Source organism: Meles meles, chromosome 3 (assembly GCF_922984935.1).
Source record: "Meles meles chromosome 3, mMelMel3.1 paternal haplotype, whole genome shotgun sequence".
Lineage (NCBI taxonomy): Eukaryota > Metazoa > Chordata > Mammalia > Carnivora > Mustelidae > Meles > Meles meles.
Window position 1 is genome coordinate 38,267,235 of NC_060068.1, and position 19,963 is coordinate 38,287,197.

The 19,963-nt window shown below is 42.1% G+C and overlaps 1 protein-coding gene across 2 annotated transcripts in view; it reads left to right on the forward strand.

Annotated features, from left to right (window-relative positions):
- COMMD10 (COMM domain containing 10) overlaps positions 1-19,963 on the forward strand; it is a 208,528-nt gene that overhangs the window by 7,967 nt on the left and 180,598 nt on the right. Inside the window, exons 2-5 of one of the 2 annotated variants that reach the window (XM_045998844.1) lie at positions 5,635-5,709; positions 7,027-7,117; positions 14,884-14,994; positions 17,043-17,198. In XM_045998844.1, coding sequence (XP_045854800.1) covers positions 5,669-5,709; positions 7,027-7,117; positions 14,884-14,994; positions 17,043-17,198 — 399 coding nt within the window. In that variant the 5' untranslated portion in view covers positions 5,635-5,668. Of the gene's footprint in view, positions 1-5,634; positions 5,710-5,752; positions 5,914-7,026; positions 7,118-14,883; positions 14,995-17,042; positions 17,199-19,963 lie in introns of those variants that run through there. The other variant, XM_045998845.1, reaches the window with a different exon arrangement.

Below are 19,963 nucleotides of genomic sequence, written 5' to 3' on the forward strand. Positions count from 1 at the left end.
AGTTTTGTTTTTCCTGCTTGACTGCTCTATTTTTCCCCTTGCCCAGAGGAAACGGAAGAGTGATACCTCCACTGCGTCCCTTATCAGCCTTCACAGACTTCAAGCCTTCAGGGATTTCCCACACCTCCCCCTTGGCTATTTACCTCCCATTCTGCTCCTCCCTAAATGGGGGAATATGTAAACTGGGGAATTCTCCTGGCGTTGTGGATGCCTTCTTTTCCTAGCACTGTTTTAGCAGGCGGGGGAAATCACCTTTAGAGTCCGTCTTAAGCAGGGCAGATGCTTGGTTTCTTTTCCTGGCAGACACTTCTGCAAATGTGTAATTAAGTTACGCTTTTCTCACTGCCCTATCCGGTTTTCCTTTTTCTGTTGCATGTTTGTGGTGTCTACTACTTTTATTTCTTTGCTAGTCACTGGGTACAAGGCACCCATGCAATACGTGTGGGAAGTGCCACCAACTTATTTTCCAACTGTGTTCGCTGGTGGAAATTACTGAAGAAACCGTTTAACCTTTCACACGTCTTATGTGTAAATATCAGTCCCGTTAGTGGCACCGGCCTCGGGGAAGGAGAATGGAGGAAACTAGGTGCAAATTAAAATAGAGGGGTGATAATTTGAGACGGGTTTCAACTGTAAGAATAGATCAGAAAGGGATCTGTTCATGTATCACGGAGTACATATTTGTCACATTTTAATAAATGTTTCTCTCCCATACCCATGCCCACCTTCCATTTGGTTAATACTCTTTGTTATGGGCAAATGTGGCTTCGACACTATTCCTTTTCTTTTTCTTTTCTTTTCTCTTTTCCTTTCCTTCTAAGCTTCTCACCTCCTTTCCACGTCACAGCCTGGTGTGCAAATACTCAGAGGACAGGTGACGCTCGTGCCTTCTTTATTCCTGATGTATCTCACATCAGAGAGGAACAGTCACATGACCGACACATAAATAAAAATAGGCAACTTTAAAACTTCATTCCCCTGAGAATTGACGGAGAAAATGCGGAAGGAACAATTACATGTGTCTCATCTAGAACAGTGTTCTTTCGTTCCACTCCGACTGATTCTCTCACACCTATGAGGCAAGTGCTGACTAGAGAGCTAAAAACAGGCCTCACAACTGTGACCGAGGGGTGGTGTGGAGAGGGGGAGGTGTGTGTTCCGTGTGGTGTTGAGGAGGAGAAAAACTGGGCCGATGACTTCTGCAAGCGAATGCAACAAAGCAGCTGAATGTGAATTTTGTGTTTGATAGTCATCTGGGGGATAGGGCAGTGAGTATTGGGTAGTTCTAGCCTTCTGCCCTTATGTGACTATAAACTACCTTTGATAGTTCACCCAGAAAACTTAGGATGAGTTGTAGGACGACAGACCTTCACAGCGTTAAGGACCTGGGCCAGATGCTTAGCTAACCCATTGCCAGAATATTCTAGGTGCATAATAAAATGTCTATACCCCCAGTTTGACAATATTTATTAAGAGCTTACTTACGAGGTCGTCCCTGCTGGACTGGGTTCCTGGGGCTCAGATACTAGCGTGTTGGGTGAATAGTGTTACCCTTCCTCCAAAGATAACTATTTGCATGAATTTGGGCTGGGCTCTTGGGTGTACCCACGGTTTACTTAAGGGTTGGTGGAGATTTTGGATGGGGGAAGGCTCAGATCTTATATTTACTTCACTGAGTGTCAAAGATATAAATCACGTCCAGTGGGGGAGAAAGTGGGTGCAGACTGTATTGCAGAAAATGGCCATGGGGCCCTTGAGAAGGAACTCACCCAAAGGAAGGGGCTCCAAACAGGACAAAGGTCAACACCCAGAAGGCAATGTTAGCTCCCAGCACACAGTGGACCTGAGGCCAACCGTGTTGCTGTAGACTTTGGTAAAACCACCAGGCGTAGGTGAACTAAATAGGTTGCATCACCAACAAGCTAAAGCATTCAAGGCTCAAGGAACTAACTCCTTGGTTGACATTCCAGCTGAGGAGTAAAACCATCTCTGAGTGATGTACCTCTCCAGATATGCTCAGCCTCACTGTGTCTCAGGCAGTGCATAGTTCAAATTTCCCAATAAATGGGCCCCTGGGAACTTAGAACTGTTTTAGGGCCCCTGCCACTTGCTCCCACCCTTGGCTGGTGAGGGGTGGGCGGGAGAGGAGACATCTGGAGAGAGGGATGGGGAGGGGTTGAGCCCTGAGCTCACCTCTGCTATAGGTTTGGGACTCAGATCCTACTCTGGGTTTTCCAGTGAATGCCTACAGGTGCCAGGGAACATACCCCAGGAGTCCAGAGGAGGTCTGAGCCATGGGACAAATTTTGATCAACAAGAGACAGAAGACTGGAAAGAGTCTGTAGACAAATTTGCTCCTTCCCACCTCCTGGCTGTTCAACGACACAGTATCTCGAAATCGTGTTTCTGGAAATATGTCAGTACTGAGAAATACACAAGGTTTTCAATCTGTAACCAGCTAGATAACACGCCACCTTGTATTTGCTTCCCTCCTTTCCTTCCTTCCCTTTCGCACGCACACTCCAAATTGCCTGCAATGATAGTCCCTAGGGATGCCCTAGCAGGTAATTCAGGCTGTTTTCTAGAGAACGCAGGCTAACACAGAATGAAAAAAAAAAAGTTGGATTTGGCTAAAGTTGCAACGAAGGCAAGGATATGGAAGAAATTGGGGCATTCAGTAGGTGTCATAGTCCTAACAAATCAGGGGCAGCTGACCTGGTCTATGGATCCATCATCAAGATGGGTTGACAGGTTTGAGGGTTAGGGGTACAGTATACTATGGAACCATGTTTCGAGGAGGTACATATCCTGTCTCTAGCAGGTGGCCACAGGTAGACAACTACAAAGGACTTCTTCATAGATCCATATGCGTATACGCCAGAGACCACAGAAATATTTTGGCTGAGGGTCTCACTTAAGGGGTGAAATCATTCTCTGCCTCAAGCCTTTATAGCAACAAGTACCAATAAAAAGTGATAACCACCATCAGTGAAACCAAGAGAAATCCTGGAGACTTTTTTTTTTTTGTTTTGCCAAAACCTTGGAAGTCTGTGCTTTGAGTTTTGAGTCTGTGCTTCTCCCCTACACACCTGACACTGTTTAATTCTTACCACAGTCCAGGGAAGCCAACACAGACATTATAAGACACGAATAAGAAATTTAAGGGAGGAAAAGTATTTTGTTCCAAGTTACATGGATTCAGGGCTCCAACTATCTTGATGCTATTTCCCTCAAAATCCCAGCTGTGGTTGTGAAGGAACCGAGGAGGTAAATTTCACTAGCGATTCCAAATGGTTTTAGAGGGGTAGTAGCCCTGCTTCAGGCAATGAATGAAGACAAAGGGGAATGTATTCAGAAGTCGAGGGAAACTGGGGTCCTTCTAAAATTATGCCAGGTAAAGTAATCTGGGTTTGTATCGGAGACCTATAATTTATGTAGATTCGCATATATCTTTTTCAGACACTGCACAAATTGGGGAGTGTGTGGAGTGTTGTGGAATTAAATGTATTTGTATGTGTTCAACACACTGTATAATTGACTCAATTATCCATGTGGGGATTATTCACTTTTAATTTGCAATCTGGCTTCTCCTTTCAGTTAGGATGTTTTTGGGGCTGCTCTAGGAATGCCAACTAATTTAAATAATAATTTAAGTAAAACATAATTAGGTAGGAAAATTAAATTCAATCTTTTGCCAGCTCCCAAAGATTCTACAGCTGAAATGTAACACTAACTCACTCGCTATATTTTTTCACTCTCCAAAGCTATTTTACTACCATGGGATTTTACTGCTTTCCATAGATTATTGCAATAGTTCCCTGTTTGACTTTCTGCTTACCTCTTTCTAATCCAATCATCATTCTACTGATAGTAATTTTCAAAAGACAAAAACCAAAAAGAAGACCAAAAAAAAAAAAAAAAGGGACAGCAGCTCTCATCACAAACATTTCTCTGCTTGAAAACAATGGGGCGCCAGATTGGCTCAGTCGGTTAAGGGTGCTCAGGTCATGATCCCAGGGTTCTGGAATGGAGTCCCCCCCCCCCACCATAGGGCTCCCTGCTCAGCGGAGAGCCTGCATCTCCCTCTCCCTGCTTGTGCTCTGTCTCTCTGTCCAATAAATAAATAAAATCTTAAAACAAAAAAAAGAAAAAACATTAATGACTCCCCATTTCTCACTAAGCTCCAGGGCACATGCCCTAATCTTTCCTTCCAGACCTCAAGCCACCTGCAACAGGAAATTTTCCTGAACCTATCCCCCATGCTTACCACTCTTCCCATCCCTGAATCCCTGGAGGGCCCTTCATGTTTTTCTCTGAGGCGGGCAAACATATTCGTGAACCCACGTTGCGTCCCTGCTCTACTATGAGATTCTTTTTTTTTTTTTTAATTTCTTTTCAGCATAACAGAATTCATTGTTTATGCACCACACCCAATGCTCCATGCAATACGTGCCCTCCTTAATACCCACCACCTGGCTCCCCCATCCCCCATCCCCCTTCAAAACCCTCAGATTGTTTTTCAGACTCCATGGTCTCTCATGGTTCACCTCCCCTTCCAATTTCCCTCAACTCCCATCTCCTCGCCATCTTCCTATGTCCTCCATGTTATTTGTTCTGCTCCGCAAATAAATCTACTGTGAGGTTCTAAATGGCAGTCTCTGCGGAGCTGAGTGTCTCCTACGAAGCAGTACCTAGCTCAGCACCGCACCGCGGAGGGGCGCAGTGAAACGTCCATTTGAACTGCGAGCAAACCCCGAGGGCAGGAATTTTGGTCTTTTCGGTCCCAAGTGCCTAGCACGGTATCTGGTATACTGGTAGGGCCGATGGCACAACGCCGAGGCTGGAGCTGGTGGCATGACCTCTCCAGAGGGTGGATGTGTGACATCCAGGCTGCTTTCGGGGAGAGCGTTTCACGGCCTTCCCCTCTGCAGCGCAGGCTAGACACTAGCTATGGTGGGTGCTTAAGGTTCCTCTGTTAAAAAAAAAAAAAAAATGTGTATATGTACACGCACCTAAATAGATGCTCATACGTGCCAACGACGTAAAAACACATGCCCATATCCAGATACATGCACAGCTGACCCGGGCACAACACAGGTGTGAGCCGTGCGGACCCACTCACGCTCGGGTTCTTCTGATAACTAGAGTACAGCACCGTCGTGTATTTACCTTACGGTTTTCTCTAGAACATCGTCTTTTCTCCAGCTTTCTTCCGCTTATGCTATTGTAATAATGGAGTATATAATAAATACAGCATGCCCAATACACATACCGACTGTTACCGGTAAGGCAAGGCGTCCAGCCAACAGGTAGCTGTTCATACCTAAGTTTGGGGGGATTCAAAAGTTCCATATGGATTTTTGACTTGTGGCAGGACGGGCAACCTTAGCCGCTCGTTGTTCAAGGGTCCGCTGTACATGGCTAATAAGCAAATACGTAAATATAAATAAGTTCATAGGCGAACAGGCTTGAGTCAGAACAGCGATAGCGGCGGAAGACAACGAGGAGGGTCCCTCTTCCCTGGAAGACCCAGCACGGAATTCGCTCAAGCGTCCAAAGGCGAAGGCGGAGGCGGCGCGGCTTGGGCCTTCCGGCCTTCCGTAGGCCTGCGGTCATTGGCTGGGCTGGAGGCAGCTGACAGGCGGAGGCAGGCGAGGGAGCTTCAAGGATGGCGGCCACCTCGGCGCTGATCCTGCCTGAGAGCCCCAGGTAGCTGCCAGGGGTGGCGCGGACCGGGCGCCGCCAGGACGCTCCAGCTGGCTGTCGCCTTGGCTCCGAGGCGGGGCCCGGCGGTGGGGAGTGGGGGCAGAGCTGGCGAAGTCGCGGTGCGGCCCCGCGGGAGTGCCGGGGGCTGTGAGCGTCTCACCCTCTCGGTGGTTCACCTCCGTGGGGCCCCAGTGCCTGGCAGCTGGGGTCAGTAGGACAGTGTGCGGTGTGTGTGTCACCGTTCCCAGAGTGTGGGGTCTAAAGTGCCCACACCCGCCTGCAGTAGTGCTGAATCAAGTGCAGAACAACGCCCTTTTTCTGTGTTCCGCTCTTTCTAAGGCCTGAGTATGAGAAAGGCTCGCCGTGGGGCTGGACGGCCTTTAATCCCTAACAGGTGTCAGTATCCCTTTTCAATCCAGAGAGAATAGTCCTCAGGTTGGGAGTTTGGGGCTGGTAACGGCTATATCAAGCCAGAGTTTGGTAACATGGCTTTGGATTTCATTTTATTTATTTTTAGTTCATTCCTACTTATGGTAGGTAAGGTCGGGTGCCCAAAGTGGCGATATAAAGTTCTCTGTTAAAATGCAGTTACTTAAATAGAAATGACTCCCATTTCATGAAAAATAAATACTAGGGCAGGTAGTGTGCGGATGCGGAAAGAGTGCTGAGATGTTGGACTTTCCATGTCCCTGAATTGGACAGGGACCTTCTTGAAGAAGAGAATTGTCATTTCAGAGTTCTTCTTTATTTCTGGATTCCTTGAGTCCTGACGTCCAGTTCCTCCCCTCACATCAGTGTCCTGTTTAACACCTACCACATAAGTAAGCCATAAGCTGTATGATAATTTAAAGTTGATTATTAACGTTGAAGTACGGTTTTAAAACAACTGTGTACTGTTACCCCAAATGACTTTGCCTTATATGTATTTATTCCATCACCTGCCATGCAGCATTCTTTTTTTTTTTTTTTTTTTTTTGGTGTCATTGCCACTTTCCTCCTTCCATTCTTTTCATAGTTCCTCTGTGGATTGGGGTTAGTAAATATTCACTGCTGAGTTAATGCCATCCCCCACAAAGTGCAAGCTTCCTCTAATTGCTGGTCTTGCCCCCAAAGAAAGAGAAACTTTCCAAATGGACAGATACTTTTGGGAGGCATCTTTTTGGAATCTTCCTGCCTCCTTTGCGGGCCATCGTCTGGATTACTTTATAGCAATCAGAGTTGTTGAAATGGAAACTTTGAGACAACAGTAATTGTAGACAAGTGTACTTATGGCAAGAACAGTTCACTCATTTTAAAATTTTGTTTTACAAATTTATTTAGCATGAAAAAAGCAGTGTCGCTGATAAATGCAATAGATATAGGAAGATTTCCACGATTGCTCACCCGAATTCTTCAAAAACTTCACCTGAAGGTTTGTATTTTTGTATTTCTGTAGTTTATACTTTCTTGTGACTGCATGGAAACTCTTTGTTTCTCCTTGAAAAACTTTTTCCGTAGTGTTCCCCAGTATGTCCTTAGCTCTCTAGGACATTTTGTGATGTCCCATGGTCATAAGTTTGGGAAACTCTCCTTTCATTAAAGTTAATCTTTTTTTATTATGGAACTTTTCAGAGTGTATATATTATATTTATTTTTTCAGAGTATATTTTATGGTAGTGTTTACAGTAAATATTTAAGGGTGAATATGGTATGCAAGATTTTCCAAACGTGTGTGACCTTGGAACTGTTGTATCATGGTAAATATTTGGAGACTCGGGTTCTGTGTAACATGTTTTGGAAAAATTCTGATTTCATTCTTTTCTTAAAAATAATGTGAATTTGCTAACACCCAGTATTTAATCTTTCATTTAATCTGCCTCTCCTTTTTATTTCAACGTTGTGGTCATTTTGGACACATTGATGTTTACGGGTTCACTGCTCAGTCACTATTCTAAGTTAATTTCTGTATCAGGTTATAAAAATTTAATTCCATCTGACACATGTTTATGGCGCACCTAGTAACTAGTAACTGCTCTGCCTGGTGGTGTCGGGCACCACCATTAAATGAGAACCTGGACTTTTTTTTAGTTTTGACTTAAATTCCAGTTAGTACAATGTAATCCTAGTTTCAGGTGTACAATATAGTGACTCAGTACTTCTTTACCACACCCAGAGAACCTGGACCCTTTCCCCTTCTTTTTCCTGGGAGCCTGCCCTCTTCTGAGCCCTTTCTTCCTCTGATGTGTCTCTCAAATCCAGGTTTTCTTCATAGTCCTAGTTCAGAACATCCTTGCCATAGACTGCAGTAACTGCCTTCAAACTGGTATCTCTGCTGGAAGTCTTCTCCCTCCTATCGCTGCTTCATAATGCTAGTCCATTCTTCTTTCCAAATATTTTTTTTTCCTAAGAAACAAAAAATGAAAAAAAAAACCAATTGATCATATCTGTACAGTGTTTAAAGCCATCGTTGACTTCCCATTGCCCCATGGGAAAAAGTTCAAAATCTTTCACATTGTATCATATTAAAATCACCTTATAATGACAGTATAATAATGGCCACAAGCTGTATTATTCCCACTTTGCAAGTGCTCCAGTCACACTAGGCTGTACTCTTTTACGAGAGCATACTGCAAACTTTTCCAGCTCTATGTCTGTGCGTATACTCTTAACCTTATCAGATGTCTTTCTTCCCTTCTGTTGTGAAAAAACTAGGTCAAGGATTTGGCCATCTTGCTCTCAGCAGTTTGCTTTCTGTGCTTCTAAAACACTCGCTTCATTGGCACCTCAGTTCAGTACTGCATTGTAGTTGTTTAAGGATGCAGGGTCTTCTGCTGACCTTGAATACCTTGAGTATCATGTCTTAATCATCTTCACATTTCCCATACCTAATACCTTGGTGCTGATGCAGTTGGCGCCCAAGAGCCATTCTTGGAGTTCATTCTTTGCATGGGAAACACAAAACACATGCAGACTCTCTAAATTTCTGGCTATAAGGAGTCACTGATAGAGATGGAGAGATAGGAGGAATCACCCAAAAATTTAGTCTAGTTCAAAGACGACTCCCACGTTCTGTGGTTTTGTGATTCATAGTTACATCAGTCTCTCTGATACTGCTCTAATGGGTTTAATCTGAACTAATGAACTAATGAACTGAATGAACTAATAATAGTTCATCTGATCCTTATAGCAACTTTAGGAAGTAGGTACTATTGTTATCCTTTTTTATCCACAGAGAAACTGAGATAGAGACCAGTTAAATACTTTGCCCAAGGTCACACAGCTAGTGAGTAAGCAGCCTGGTTCCAGAATCCATTCCTTTAGCCCCTTAAAGTACACCTCAGGAAAAGTGCACAGTACAGTATATAAATTAGTCTAAAAGTAAATGATGTAGGCAATTGATACAGAAGGTCTGCTTTCATTTCCTGAGCTGGTGGCTGCCTTCTTACACTTATCAAAAACATGGGACAAAAAACTCTTAGATCTTTTGTTCTCTATAGCAAAGGATGCTGGGACATTAGTAGGAAAACTGTGAGTAGTTTGTCTTTGACCCTCTCAGTCATATCGAGTTCTTAGTAAGTTAGTGTCCATCTTAGAGTAAGTGGGTGGCCAGAGAATTCCACAGAGGTGTTTGAATGCTACGCTATTGGTGGTGGGGGAGTGGACACGAGAAGGTGAGGTTGTTGGCAGCTGAAGCAACTGAGAACAAAAACATATGTAGCTGATAATTTGCCTGCTAAGAAAGAAAGTCAGGAAAGGTGCAAATTTTTTCTTTTCCTGGACAGTTTCAGGGAATGTTCTTCTTAGAGGGGCTCCTCTTGTGATAAGAGTTCTTATCAAATAAAGTTTGCATTGACATTCAGGATATGCCAGCTTTCTTTTATGTACTCTTGGTCTGTTAAGTGGGCATTTGTCTTGAGACAAGCTGAGCCCTTAGAACAGTGAAACGTGGCATGGGTAGATTGGTGAAGATTTTCAGAGATTGAGTTGTTGTTCTAAATGTTATCAGGTTGACACTTGGATTTGCTTGCAGGCAGAGGATATCTGTTTTTGTCCAGACTGGTTCCTTGGATTCCCTAATTAGAATAAACATAGGGAAAGTAAGCTGAGGTGTAGAATATGGATGTGTCTAAACATGGGTCTGGGAGTCGTCTTTGAACTGATCATCTTCCTGGCTCATCCTAGCATATAGAAACACTTGGGAAGTTCTGTGGTTTTTGTTTGTTTGTTTGTTAGTTTGTTTATACAACGTGTGGAGGGTGCTGTTGGCATTTAATGCCCAGGAACTAAATGTCTTGAAATGTGCAGAACGGTCTTGCCCAAATTGCCCTGTCCAGCATGCTAATAGAGTCTGCACTGGAGAACACTGACAGAAGTCAGAGTAACTTCCATAGCAGAGGACTCAGAGATAACAATTTATGGCCTCTGAGTTTTAAAAAAAAATGGCTTTCATAACTCCTGCAATTAGAAAGACTCCTGTACTTTGCTCCGCTAGAGAGACTCAGAAGTCTTACACAAAGCCTGTTGATCTAACTGTGCTGTGTGTCTCATTCTGAGAGATCAGCTCACTGAATTCCTGGCCATGGCAGACCAAACCCAGCCAACCGGGGGATGAAGAAACGCCAGTGATGGGCATGTGGGCGGTTTCAAGAATTGACGGCTGATCATGGAATGAAGTGGGAGAATTATGAAAATTAGACTCAAGACACCGAAATGCCCAGAAATCTGAGGGTTTTTTCCTGAAGTGAAAAATAACCAATGCCTCTTAAAAGTTTTTTATGATACTGTACCCCAGAATTCTGATGCTCATAATTGTGACCTGAGTCATCATAAGAAATGAATTTAATCTGATATACTTTGTTTGCAAAAGTCTGGAATGGGTACTGTACATTTCAGAAAGATTGCTTTCAGAAGTTTAAAATAACAGTTCTTTTACTTGATAGATTCACTTGTGAGTACCTCTCCCCCCCACCCCATTATGACACAATGAAATCTCTCATTTTGTTAAATAAAGGACAGTCATACATGTGAACCCCAGCCTATAGAAAATGCCTCAGAATTTTTCTGGGCTGTTACAACATATGGAGGGTGCTGCGGGCGTTTAATGCCTGTGCCTTTACATGTCTTGTGTGTAGGAGAGTCTTGTGCGAAGGAGCATTTGCCCCACCTATGTGGACCAAAAAGTAAAGGGTACTTGATCTCTGCAAATACATTTATTTTGTAGTTAATGTAAGATGAAAGGCTTCTTACAAATTGGTTTATTGGGTAAGAACAACATATATGCTCTTTCAATTATGGTATTTCCAGAATACTAGTACCGTGTGTTCTTTCACGGAGTCTTTGTGTGTATATGTATGACTTTGAACGTGAGTCAGAGCTCGGGCTCTGGACAGCAGGGCACTCTGTCTCTGAATCCACGCTCTGAGTTTTTTTTGTTTTTGTTTTTGTTTTTTTTTTTTTTAAGATTTTATTTATTTATTTGACAGAGAGAGAGACAGCACAAGCAGGCAGAGAGAGAGGAGGAAGCAGGCTCCCCGCTGAGCGGAGAGCTTGATGCGGGGCTCGATCCCAGGACCCTGAGATCATGACCTGAGCCGAAGGCAGAGGCTTTAACCCACTGAGCCACCCAGGCGCCCCCACGCTCTGAGTTTTTAAAAGCTAACTACTTTCATAATTATTTAGATAATATCCTATGTTCATAAAATAGAAGATAGCTCTCCTTTTCTAAAGAATGTGACCTGATTTCAACTGAGGTTAGTTTACTCATCACACACATTAAGAAAATGAATTCTTAAAAAAAAAAAAAAAGTTGGAAAAAGGGATTTTTTTAGTTTCTTCTTTTGTGCCCTTCTAGTTCAAAATTCTCATAGTGCTTAATTTAAGCATCTTAATAACAAGTTTTAAATTACATAGTTTCTGAATAAGTTTTTGTTTAAGAAATTTAAGTAGAATGGCAAACTGAAATGCCCCTTGGTTAACTAGGCCCTCCTATCCATCTTAATTCTCCCCTGTATTAGTTATCTATTGCTGAATTACAAGTTATCCCAAAACTTAGCACCTTAAAATAACAATCAACATTTATTGTACTCACAGTCCCTGTAGGTCAGGAATTTAGGGTGGGTTGGCTGGGTGGTTCTGGCTTGGGGTTTGGTGAGGTTGCTGTCAGATGTTGTTTGGGCTGCTGTAACTGAAGGTTTGGCTGGAGTTGGAGGATTTCTTTCCATTATGGCTACCTGGTGGGAGGCCTCAGTTACTTGCTACACAAGCCTTTCCTCTCGACATGGAGGTTGGCTTCTTCCAGAACCAGTGACCCAAAAGAGGGAGGTGTGTCCTTTTTATGACCTTGCCTGGGATACCACATAGCTTCACTTTTACTATAGTCTTTTTTTTTTTTTAAGATTTAATTTATTTATTTGACAGAGAGAGACACAGTGAGAGAGGGAACACAAGCAGGGGGAGTGGGAGAAGGAGAAGCAGGTTCTCCGCTGAGTAGGGAGCCCGATACTGGGGTTGATCCCAGGACCCGGGATCATGACCTGAGCTGAAGGCTGATGCTTAACAACTGACACCCAGGCACCCCTATATTCTTTTTGTTAGGAGTAGTTCACTAAGTCTGGATCACATTCAAGGGAAAGAAATTAGGCTCCATCTTTTGAAGGGAGGAGTGCTAAAGAATTTTCAGGTATCATAAAACCACCACTCCTTCCCAGGGGTAGCCTTCACCAATTTGGTTTCTATTGCAGATCTTTTTCCATGTGTTAGTAAATACACATATGCATACGCAAGTGCATTGACACAATGATACAAGAGCATACACTTAGAAATGTGTAGTTCACGTGTTTTTGTGTACCTTCTTCACTTGCCACTTTTATCAGAGATCGTTTCATATGAATCCATATAGTACTACCTTGCTTTTTTTTTTCGAGGATTTTATTTATTTATTTCACAGACAGAGATCATAGGTAGGCAGAGAGGCAGGCAGAGAGAGAGAGGGAAGCAGGCTCCCCGCTGAGCAGAGAGCCCGATGCGGGGCTCGATCCCAAGACCCTGGGATCATGACCTGAGCTGAAGGCAGAGTGTTTAACCCACTGAGCCACCCAGGGGCCCCTACCTTGTATCCTTTATGTGTTTTCCTTTCTGTGCGCGTGCACGTGTGTGTGTGTGTGTGTGTGTGTGTGTGTGTGTGTGTGTATGGTCTACTCTCTTTAAACATGTAGAAAAAATTAACAGTCACTTTCCATTTTTAAAATTTAAGTTTCTTGGACACTCACTCTCTAATTTTATGAACCTGGGCCTTAATTTTTTCTCATTGAGAGGATAAGAATGTGTCTCTTTTACCTTCTCTTTTACTCTTAGGTATGGGGGGTGTTTTTGGTAGAGAGTTAAGTGAAATTGCTGCTGTTTTGGAAACAAATAGAGGTACTTAATGTTTGATATTTATCTACCCAAGGTTGTTTTTGGAGCAAGGTGTTGACTCTGTGTTTGGACTTTGTGTATAGCTGTATTCTCTGTTTGCTCTTAGGCTCCCATATTTTAAGCCCCACCTTATTTTAAGGTTGCATGACTGGTGTTCCCCTTGTGGATGGGGGAAGATAAATATTCCCTCGTACCTTTTCACTCCACACCACTTTATTAGTATAAACCCTTGAAAGTCTTGAGAGTGTCTCTCTCTCTCTTTTTTTTGGTGTATCTTTTTATTTATTTATTTTTTTAAGATTTTATTTATTTATTTGACATAGATCACAATTAGTCAGAGAGGCAGGCAGAGAGAGAGGGAGAAGCAGGCTCCCCGCTGAACAGAGAGCCCGATTCGGGACTCCATCCCAGGACCCTGAGATCATGACCTGAGCCGAAGGCTGAGGCTTTAATCCACTGAGCCACCCAGGCGCCCTGGTGTATCTTTTTAAAAAACCTCCCTTCCTTATACATATGGGGGACACCGAAGTTTATTTTTCTACCTGCCCAATCACTAATACTATTTTGTCAAAACAGCTTACTTGATGTATGTTAAAAGGAATCCGATGGACTAACTTGGAAGTTAAACTATAAATATCCATTGAATTTAATGCAACATGTGGTTCAGTGGTTATATATATGTAATATCATTGTTATATTCCGCATATTGATAAAATCTGGTACCATAGGTCATTATTTCACGAAGAGGTATGGTAGTCACAGAAATGCTGAAACTTTTAAGTCAGAACATTGCTTTTGAGATAAGTGATGGGCCTTTTGGCCAAATTCGGTTCACGATTTTCTCAGTTGTAAAACAGGTAGTAGGGGCTGGGAGTTCTGGCGACTGGCCTTCCAAAATATGCTCCCTTCAAGTTCCAGTGCTGCTTCAGTTCAGTAGCCGTGTAAGTGCACCTCATCCAAGCTGTCCAGGCAAGGACTCGAGGAACTTCTGAAATTTCTCCATGTTGGTGTTAGGGAGAGGCGGCTGCAGGGAAAGGTGTTTTTAGTATGTGTGGATGAAGTAGTTCTTTTTATTTTAAAGTTGTTCTAGTACTGTACATTTTTCATACTTCATAGACTAGTGTGTTTAGATCGAGGAGATTATTTGGGGTATGAAAGAAAGGAGACTAGGCAGAGGTTCTATTCAGGTGGCTATCTTTGATAAATTGGTTATAAAGTTAATGCATAATGTATAGATTTTGGAAAATATGTATTAAAATTCTAAAAAAGACTTAATTTCCTGCTTTATAGATGCTCTTGTCGTAACCCACATTTTTGCAGAACTCCTCAAAATGAAAATTATTTGAATATTTGTTTTTATGTGCCATTCTAACTAGAGTATTGTATACTTGAGGACATGAACTTTCTCTGTAGCGCATAATAAATACTCGGTAAATATATTTGAATGAGGAAGATAGACATTACTGTTAATTGTTGTTACATTTTGGGATTTTACCTTCTAGTACTTTTTCTAAATGTCCATTTCTTTTGGTATTTATAGTTAGTTTCCATCTCCTGTAAATCATAGAACTTAATGTCTTTTTTAAAATTTAAAACGAGCTTGATTTGGCGTGATCCAACTCTCAGATTGTACTGTGATTTTGAGATATTGAAATTTATGAACGCATTAGTTTCTTTCAGTTTCTCATCCATGTATGAATACAGGAATCTTCAGGGACTCTTCTGTCAAGTCTTTAAGTTTTGAATACCTGAATGTGGGCTAATAGCTTGCTTTTTATGTTCTAGGCTGAGAACAGTTTCAGCGAAGAAGAAGAAGAAAAACTTCAGGCCGCGTTTTCTCTGGAGAAACAAGATCTTCACCTGGTTCTTGAAACAATCTCGTTCATTTTAGAACAGGTATTCCAAGTGCCCCAAACTTCGTAACCATGGTTTGTTTACTGCAGATTTCTACTCTTTGGTAGCTGTAACGTTTTATTTCTTCAAAAACAGTGTACAGATGGGAGCTGTGGATGTATTCTAATTGAGAATTTTAATGTATTAAAAGAAAAAATTGAGGGGGAACCTGGGTGGATCAGTGGGTTAAAGCCTCTGCCTTCGGCTCAGGTCATGGTCCCAGGGTCCTGGGATCAAGCCCCACATCAGGCTCTCTGCTCAGCAGGGAGCCTGCTTCCTCTCCCTTCTCTGCCTGACTCTCTGCCTACTTGTGATCTCTGTCTGTCAAATAAATAAATAAAATCTTTTTTTTTTTAATTGAATGTATGGGTTTTTTCTACAGTATTGCATTCTTCCAAAAATCTGAATGTTGGGTAGCATAAGTAAAGTATTTGACAGCATGACTCAAGACTTCGTTGACTTGAGACGGGTATAAAACATTTTTATTCCTTGTTACTTGGTGTGATGACTTGGAGAAACAAACATCTCTTATTTAAGAACAATGATTTGGGGGGATTTCTTTAACTAGGAGGATAAATAAAACATTTCGAAGAGAAGTAGTTGTCAAAGGGTTTTTGGCAAGTTCTTCCTACTGAGCTGCCGTTTTGCTTCCCTTGCTTTTGTCTGTGTTCAGCGCACTAAGCTTCTGTTCAAGTCCCATCTCTTCTTACTGCTGCCATGACCCTTATACTTGGCAGTCGTCCCCTACTTTGGATTCCTTGTATCCTTGGCTCATCAGAGTGGAGCACATCATTAGTCTTTCATCATTTCCTGTGTGTCAGCCTTCTCTAGCTTTTGCATTTGTGAGGGACCTATTATATCTTTAGCTCATCTTCTATAAACCGAGCACGTGGCTGGGCTTAAATTAGAGTCTCCGTAAATTCCTGAAGGTTGACTTGGTAGAATAGTTGTGAAATAAAAGTTTAAATAGGGGCACCTGGGTGGCTCAGTCGGTTAAGCTTCTGTCTCCAGCTCAAGTCATGATCTCAGGGTTCTGGGATCGAGCCCCACATCGGGCTCTTTGCTCAGCAGGAGGCCTGCTTCCTCCTCTCTCTCTGCCTGCATCTCTGCCTACTTGTGATCTCTCTGTCAAATAAATAAATAAAATCTTAAAAAAAAAAAAACATTTAAATAGTACTATAGCTTCATGAGCCTTCTAGTGAACAGACACTGTGTAGGAAGACAAGCTCCCAGGCATCTACTTCATACAGCCTTGTACAGATTACAGATATGAAGGTGATTACTGTTATTAACCATGGGGAACTTTTACTAGTAGTAAAGGATAATTAAGTGGGACAGAGAAACATGGGGTTTAAGAGAAATTTGTTCCAGAATTATATTAAGAAATAGAACAGTGGTTATTAGAAATGTTTATAATATTTTATTATGTAGTACCTAGGAAGTTGATAGATGAAGGTAGTTTTGAGAAAGTGCTTCTTGGAAAAATTTTTGTTAGTTGTTGTACATTTCTTTGTTTTTTATTTGTTTTAAAGATTTATTTATTTGAGAGAGGGAGAGAGAGCATGAATGGGGTGGAGGGCGAGCAGAGGGAGAGAGAGAATTGCAAGCAGACTCCCTGCTGAATGTGGAGCCCAGCTTGGGGCTCGATCCCACAACACTGAGATCATGACCTGACCTCAAGGGAGATACCTAACGGACTGAGCCTGACACAGTCCTTTGAAATTGTTAAGTGAAATAAGGAAATGATAATTTAATTAGGGTACCATTTGTACAGCTAAAGCAGAGAAGAAGTTTTTACATCAAGCAGTATTAGGATTACTTAAAACACAGGCAAAAGTGGAGACGTGTAGCCTGAATAGTTTAGGCCTTTCAACCCTGCATCTTCCAGTTGTGTATATTATTATTGGTAAGACAAGAAAAAAGATCTACAGTAGAATAGGAAATATTCTTTTAATTTAAATCACTTAGAAATAACTTTGTATTTGGTTATAATCCGAGGTCTCTGTATGAATATTGGGAATATTTATGATTTTTTTTTTTCTCTTGCATAGGCGGTGTATCACAATGTGAAGCCAGCGGCTTTGCAGCAGCAATTAGAGGCCATTCATCTCACACAAGACAAAGCAGAGGCATTCGGCAGTGCTTGGTCTTCTATGGGTCAAGAGACCATTGAAAAATTCAGGCAGAGGATTCTTGCTCCCCACAAGGTAGAAGACTCTCCTACACCAATAAGAATGACAAACATCGGGGTGCCTGGGTGACTCAGTGGGTTAAGCCTCTGCCTTCGGCTTAGGTCATGATCTCGGGGTCCTGAGATCGAGCCCTGCATCAGGCTCTCTGCTCAGCGGGGAGCCTACTTTCCCCTCTCTGTTTTCTGCCTCTCCACCTACTTGTGATCTCTCTCTCTCTGTCAAATAAATAAATAAAATCTTAAAAAAAAAAAAGAATGCAAACATCATTGTACCTTAAGGGTTGTAAAGGTAGTAATGTTTTGTAGAGAGATAGTCAGGAAAAAGAAAGAGTATATACAGTATGTTTTCCTCTAAACTTATTTCCAGACATATTGGCTGCCAGAGTGTGACTTAGTTTTATTTGCCAGTTTAAAATTTGCCTCTGTGACTTCAGAATAGGAATGAGACAGTCTGGGATGCCTGGTTCGCTCAGTCTCCCTCTCCCACTCCTCTTGCATGTGTTCTCTCTCTCGCTGTGTCTCTCTCTGTCAAATAAATAAATAAAATCTTAAAAAAAAAAGAAGAATGAGACAGTCCTCTTTTTTTTTTCCCCGAGTACTGGGGCAGAGTTGTTTTTTCTTTTTTCATTTCTTTTTTTTTTCAAGATTTAATTTATTTGACAGAGATCACAAGTAGAGAGTCAGGCGGGGGTGGCAGGGAGAAGCAGGCTCCCCGCCGAGCAGAGAGCCCAATGCTGTGCTCCATCCCAGGACCCTGAGACCATGACCTGAGCCGAAGGCAGAAGCTTTAACCCACTGAACCACCCAGGCGCTCCTTGTTTTTTCTTTTTAATTGTGTACCCGAGTGTAAGACTTCCAGCATTTTTACTGAATCACAGAAGTAGTTTGTTTCTGTGTGTCTGTGTTAGTGCCTCGCAGAATATATTCAGTATTCGTTGAGCACCAATTAGTGAACGAAGTCAGTGCTTTGGGGCAAACACAAAATAACAGCAACGTTTCAGAGCTCTTCAGTAACTTTTACTCAGTGTAGGTTAAGAGGTTCATAGAGATTTTAACCTTTTTCTCATAGTAGGTTCTATTACATAACTGATTTTCAGGTTTACGCCCCACTCTGTCTTCCTGGGATCAGTCTCACTTGCCTGTGGAGTACCCTCCTTTTTATATGTTGCTATTTGGCTTGCTAATATTTTGCTAAAATGTTTTCTGTCTGTATTCTTGAAAGAGATCTGTCTGTGGTTTCCTTGTGATGTCTTCGGCAGCATCAGGGAAAAATGGCATTGTAAAACCAGCCGGGAAGTGTCCTCCCTCCTCTCTGATTTCCTGTAAGGATCTGTGAAGGATTGGTATTACTGCGTATTCTCCCCAGTGTTCTGTGAGAGTTCCTGTACCCGTCACTACTTGGTATTGTTAGTTGCTTTTATCAAAGCTATTCTACTAAAGTTTGTAGTGGTATTTCATGTCTTTAATTTGCATTTTCCTAGTAACAAATTTTGTGAATGATTTTTTTCTTAATTATGTTAGTCACTAGGTAGTACATCATTAATTTTAGAGGTAGTGCTCCATGATTTATGGCTAGTGTATAATACCCAGTGTTCCATGCCATCCATGCCCCCCTTAATGCCCATCACCAGGCCAAGCCATCCCCCTACCCCCTCCCTTCTAAAACTCTTAGTTTGTTTCCTGGAGTCCATAGTCTCTCATGGTTCATCTCCCCCTCTGATTCCTCTCCTTCATTTTTCCCTTCCTTCTCCTAATGTCCTCCGTGCTATTCCTCATGTTCCATAGATAAGTGAAACCATATAATTGCTTTTTCTGTTTGACTTACTTCACTCAGCATAATCTCCTCCAATTTCATCTATGTTGATGCAAAAGCTGGGTATTCATCCTTTCTGATGATTGTATATATGGACCACATCTTCTTTATCCATTTGTCTGTTGAAGGGCATCTAGGCTCCTTCCACGCTTGGGCTGTCATGAACATTGCTGCTATGAACATTGGGTTGCATATGGCCCTTCTTTTCACTACATCTATATCTTTGGGGTAAATATCCAGTAGTACAATTGCTGGGTGAGGGAAGCTCTATTTTTAATTTTTGTGGAACCTCCAAACTGTTTTCCAAAGTGGCTGCACCAACTTGCATTCCCACCGACAGTATAAGAGGGTTCCCCTTTGTCCGCAACTTCTCCAACATTTGTTGTTTTCTTGCCTTGTCAGTTTTTGCCTTTCTAACTGGTGTAAGGTGGTATCTCCATGTGGTTTTGATTTGAATTTCCTTGACGGCTAATGATGATGAACATTTTTTCATGTGTCTGTTAGCCATTTGTATGTCTTCTTTGGAGAAGTGTCTGTTCATGTCTTCTGCCCATTGTTTGACTCGATTATTTGTTTTTTGGATGTTGAATTTGAGAAGTTCTTTATAGATCTTGGATATCAGCCCTTTGTATATAGTGTCGTTTGCAAATATCTTCTCCCATTCTGTGGATTGCCTCTTTGTTTTGTTGGCTGTTTCCTTTGCTGTGCAGAGGCTTTTTATCTTGATGAAGTCCCAAAAGTTCATTTTCGCTTTTGTTTCTCTCGCCTTTGGAGATGTGTCTTGAAAGAACTTGCTGTGGCTGATATTGAAGAGGTTACTGCCTGTGTTCTGCTCTAGGATTTTGATGGATTCTTGTCTCACACTGAGGTCTTTCTTCCATTTTGAGGTTTATCTTTGTGTATGGTGTAAGAGAATGGTCGAGTTTCATTCTTCTGCATGACTGTCCAATTTTCTCAGCACCATTTTT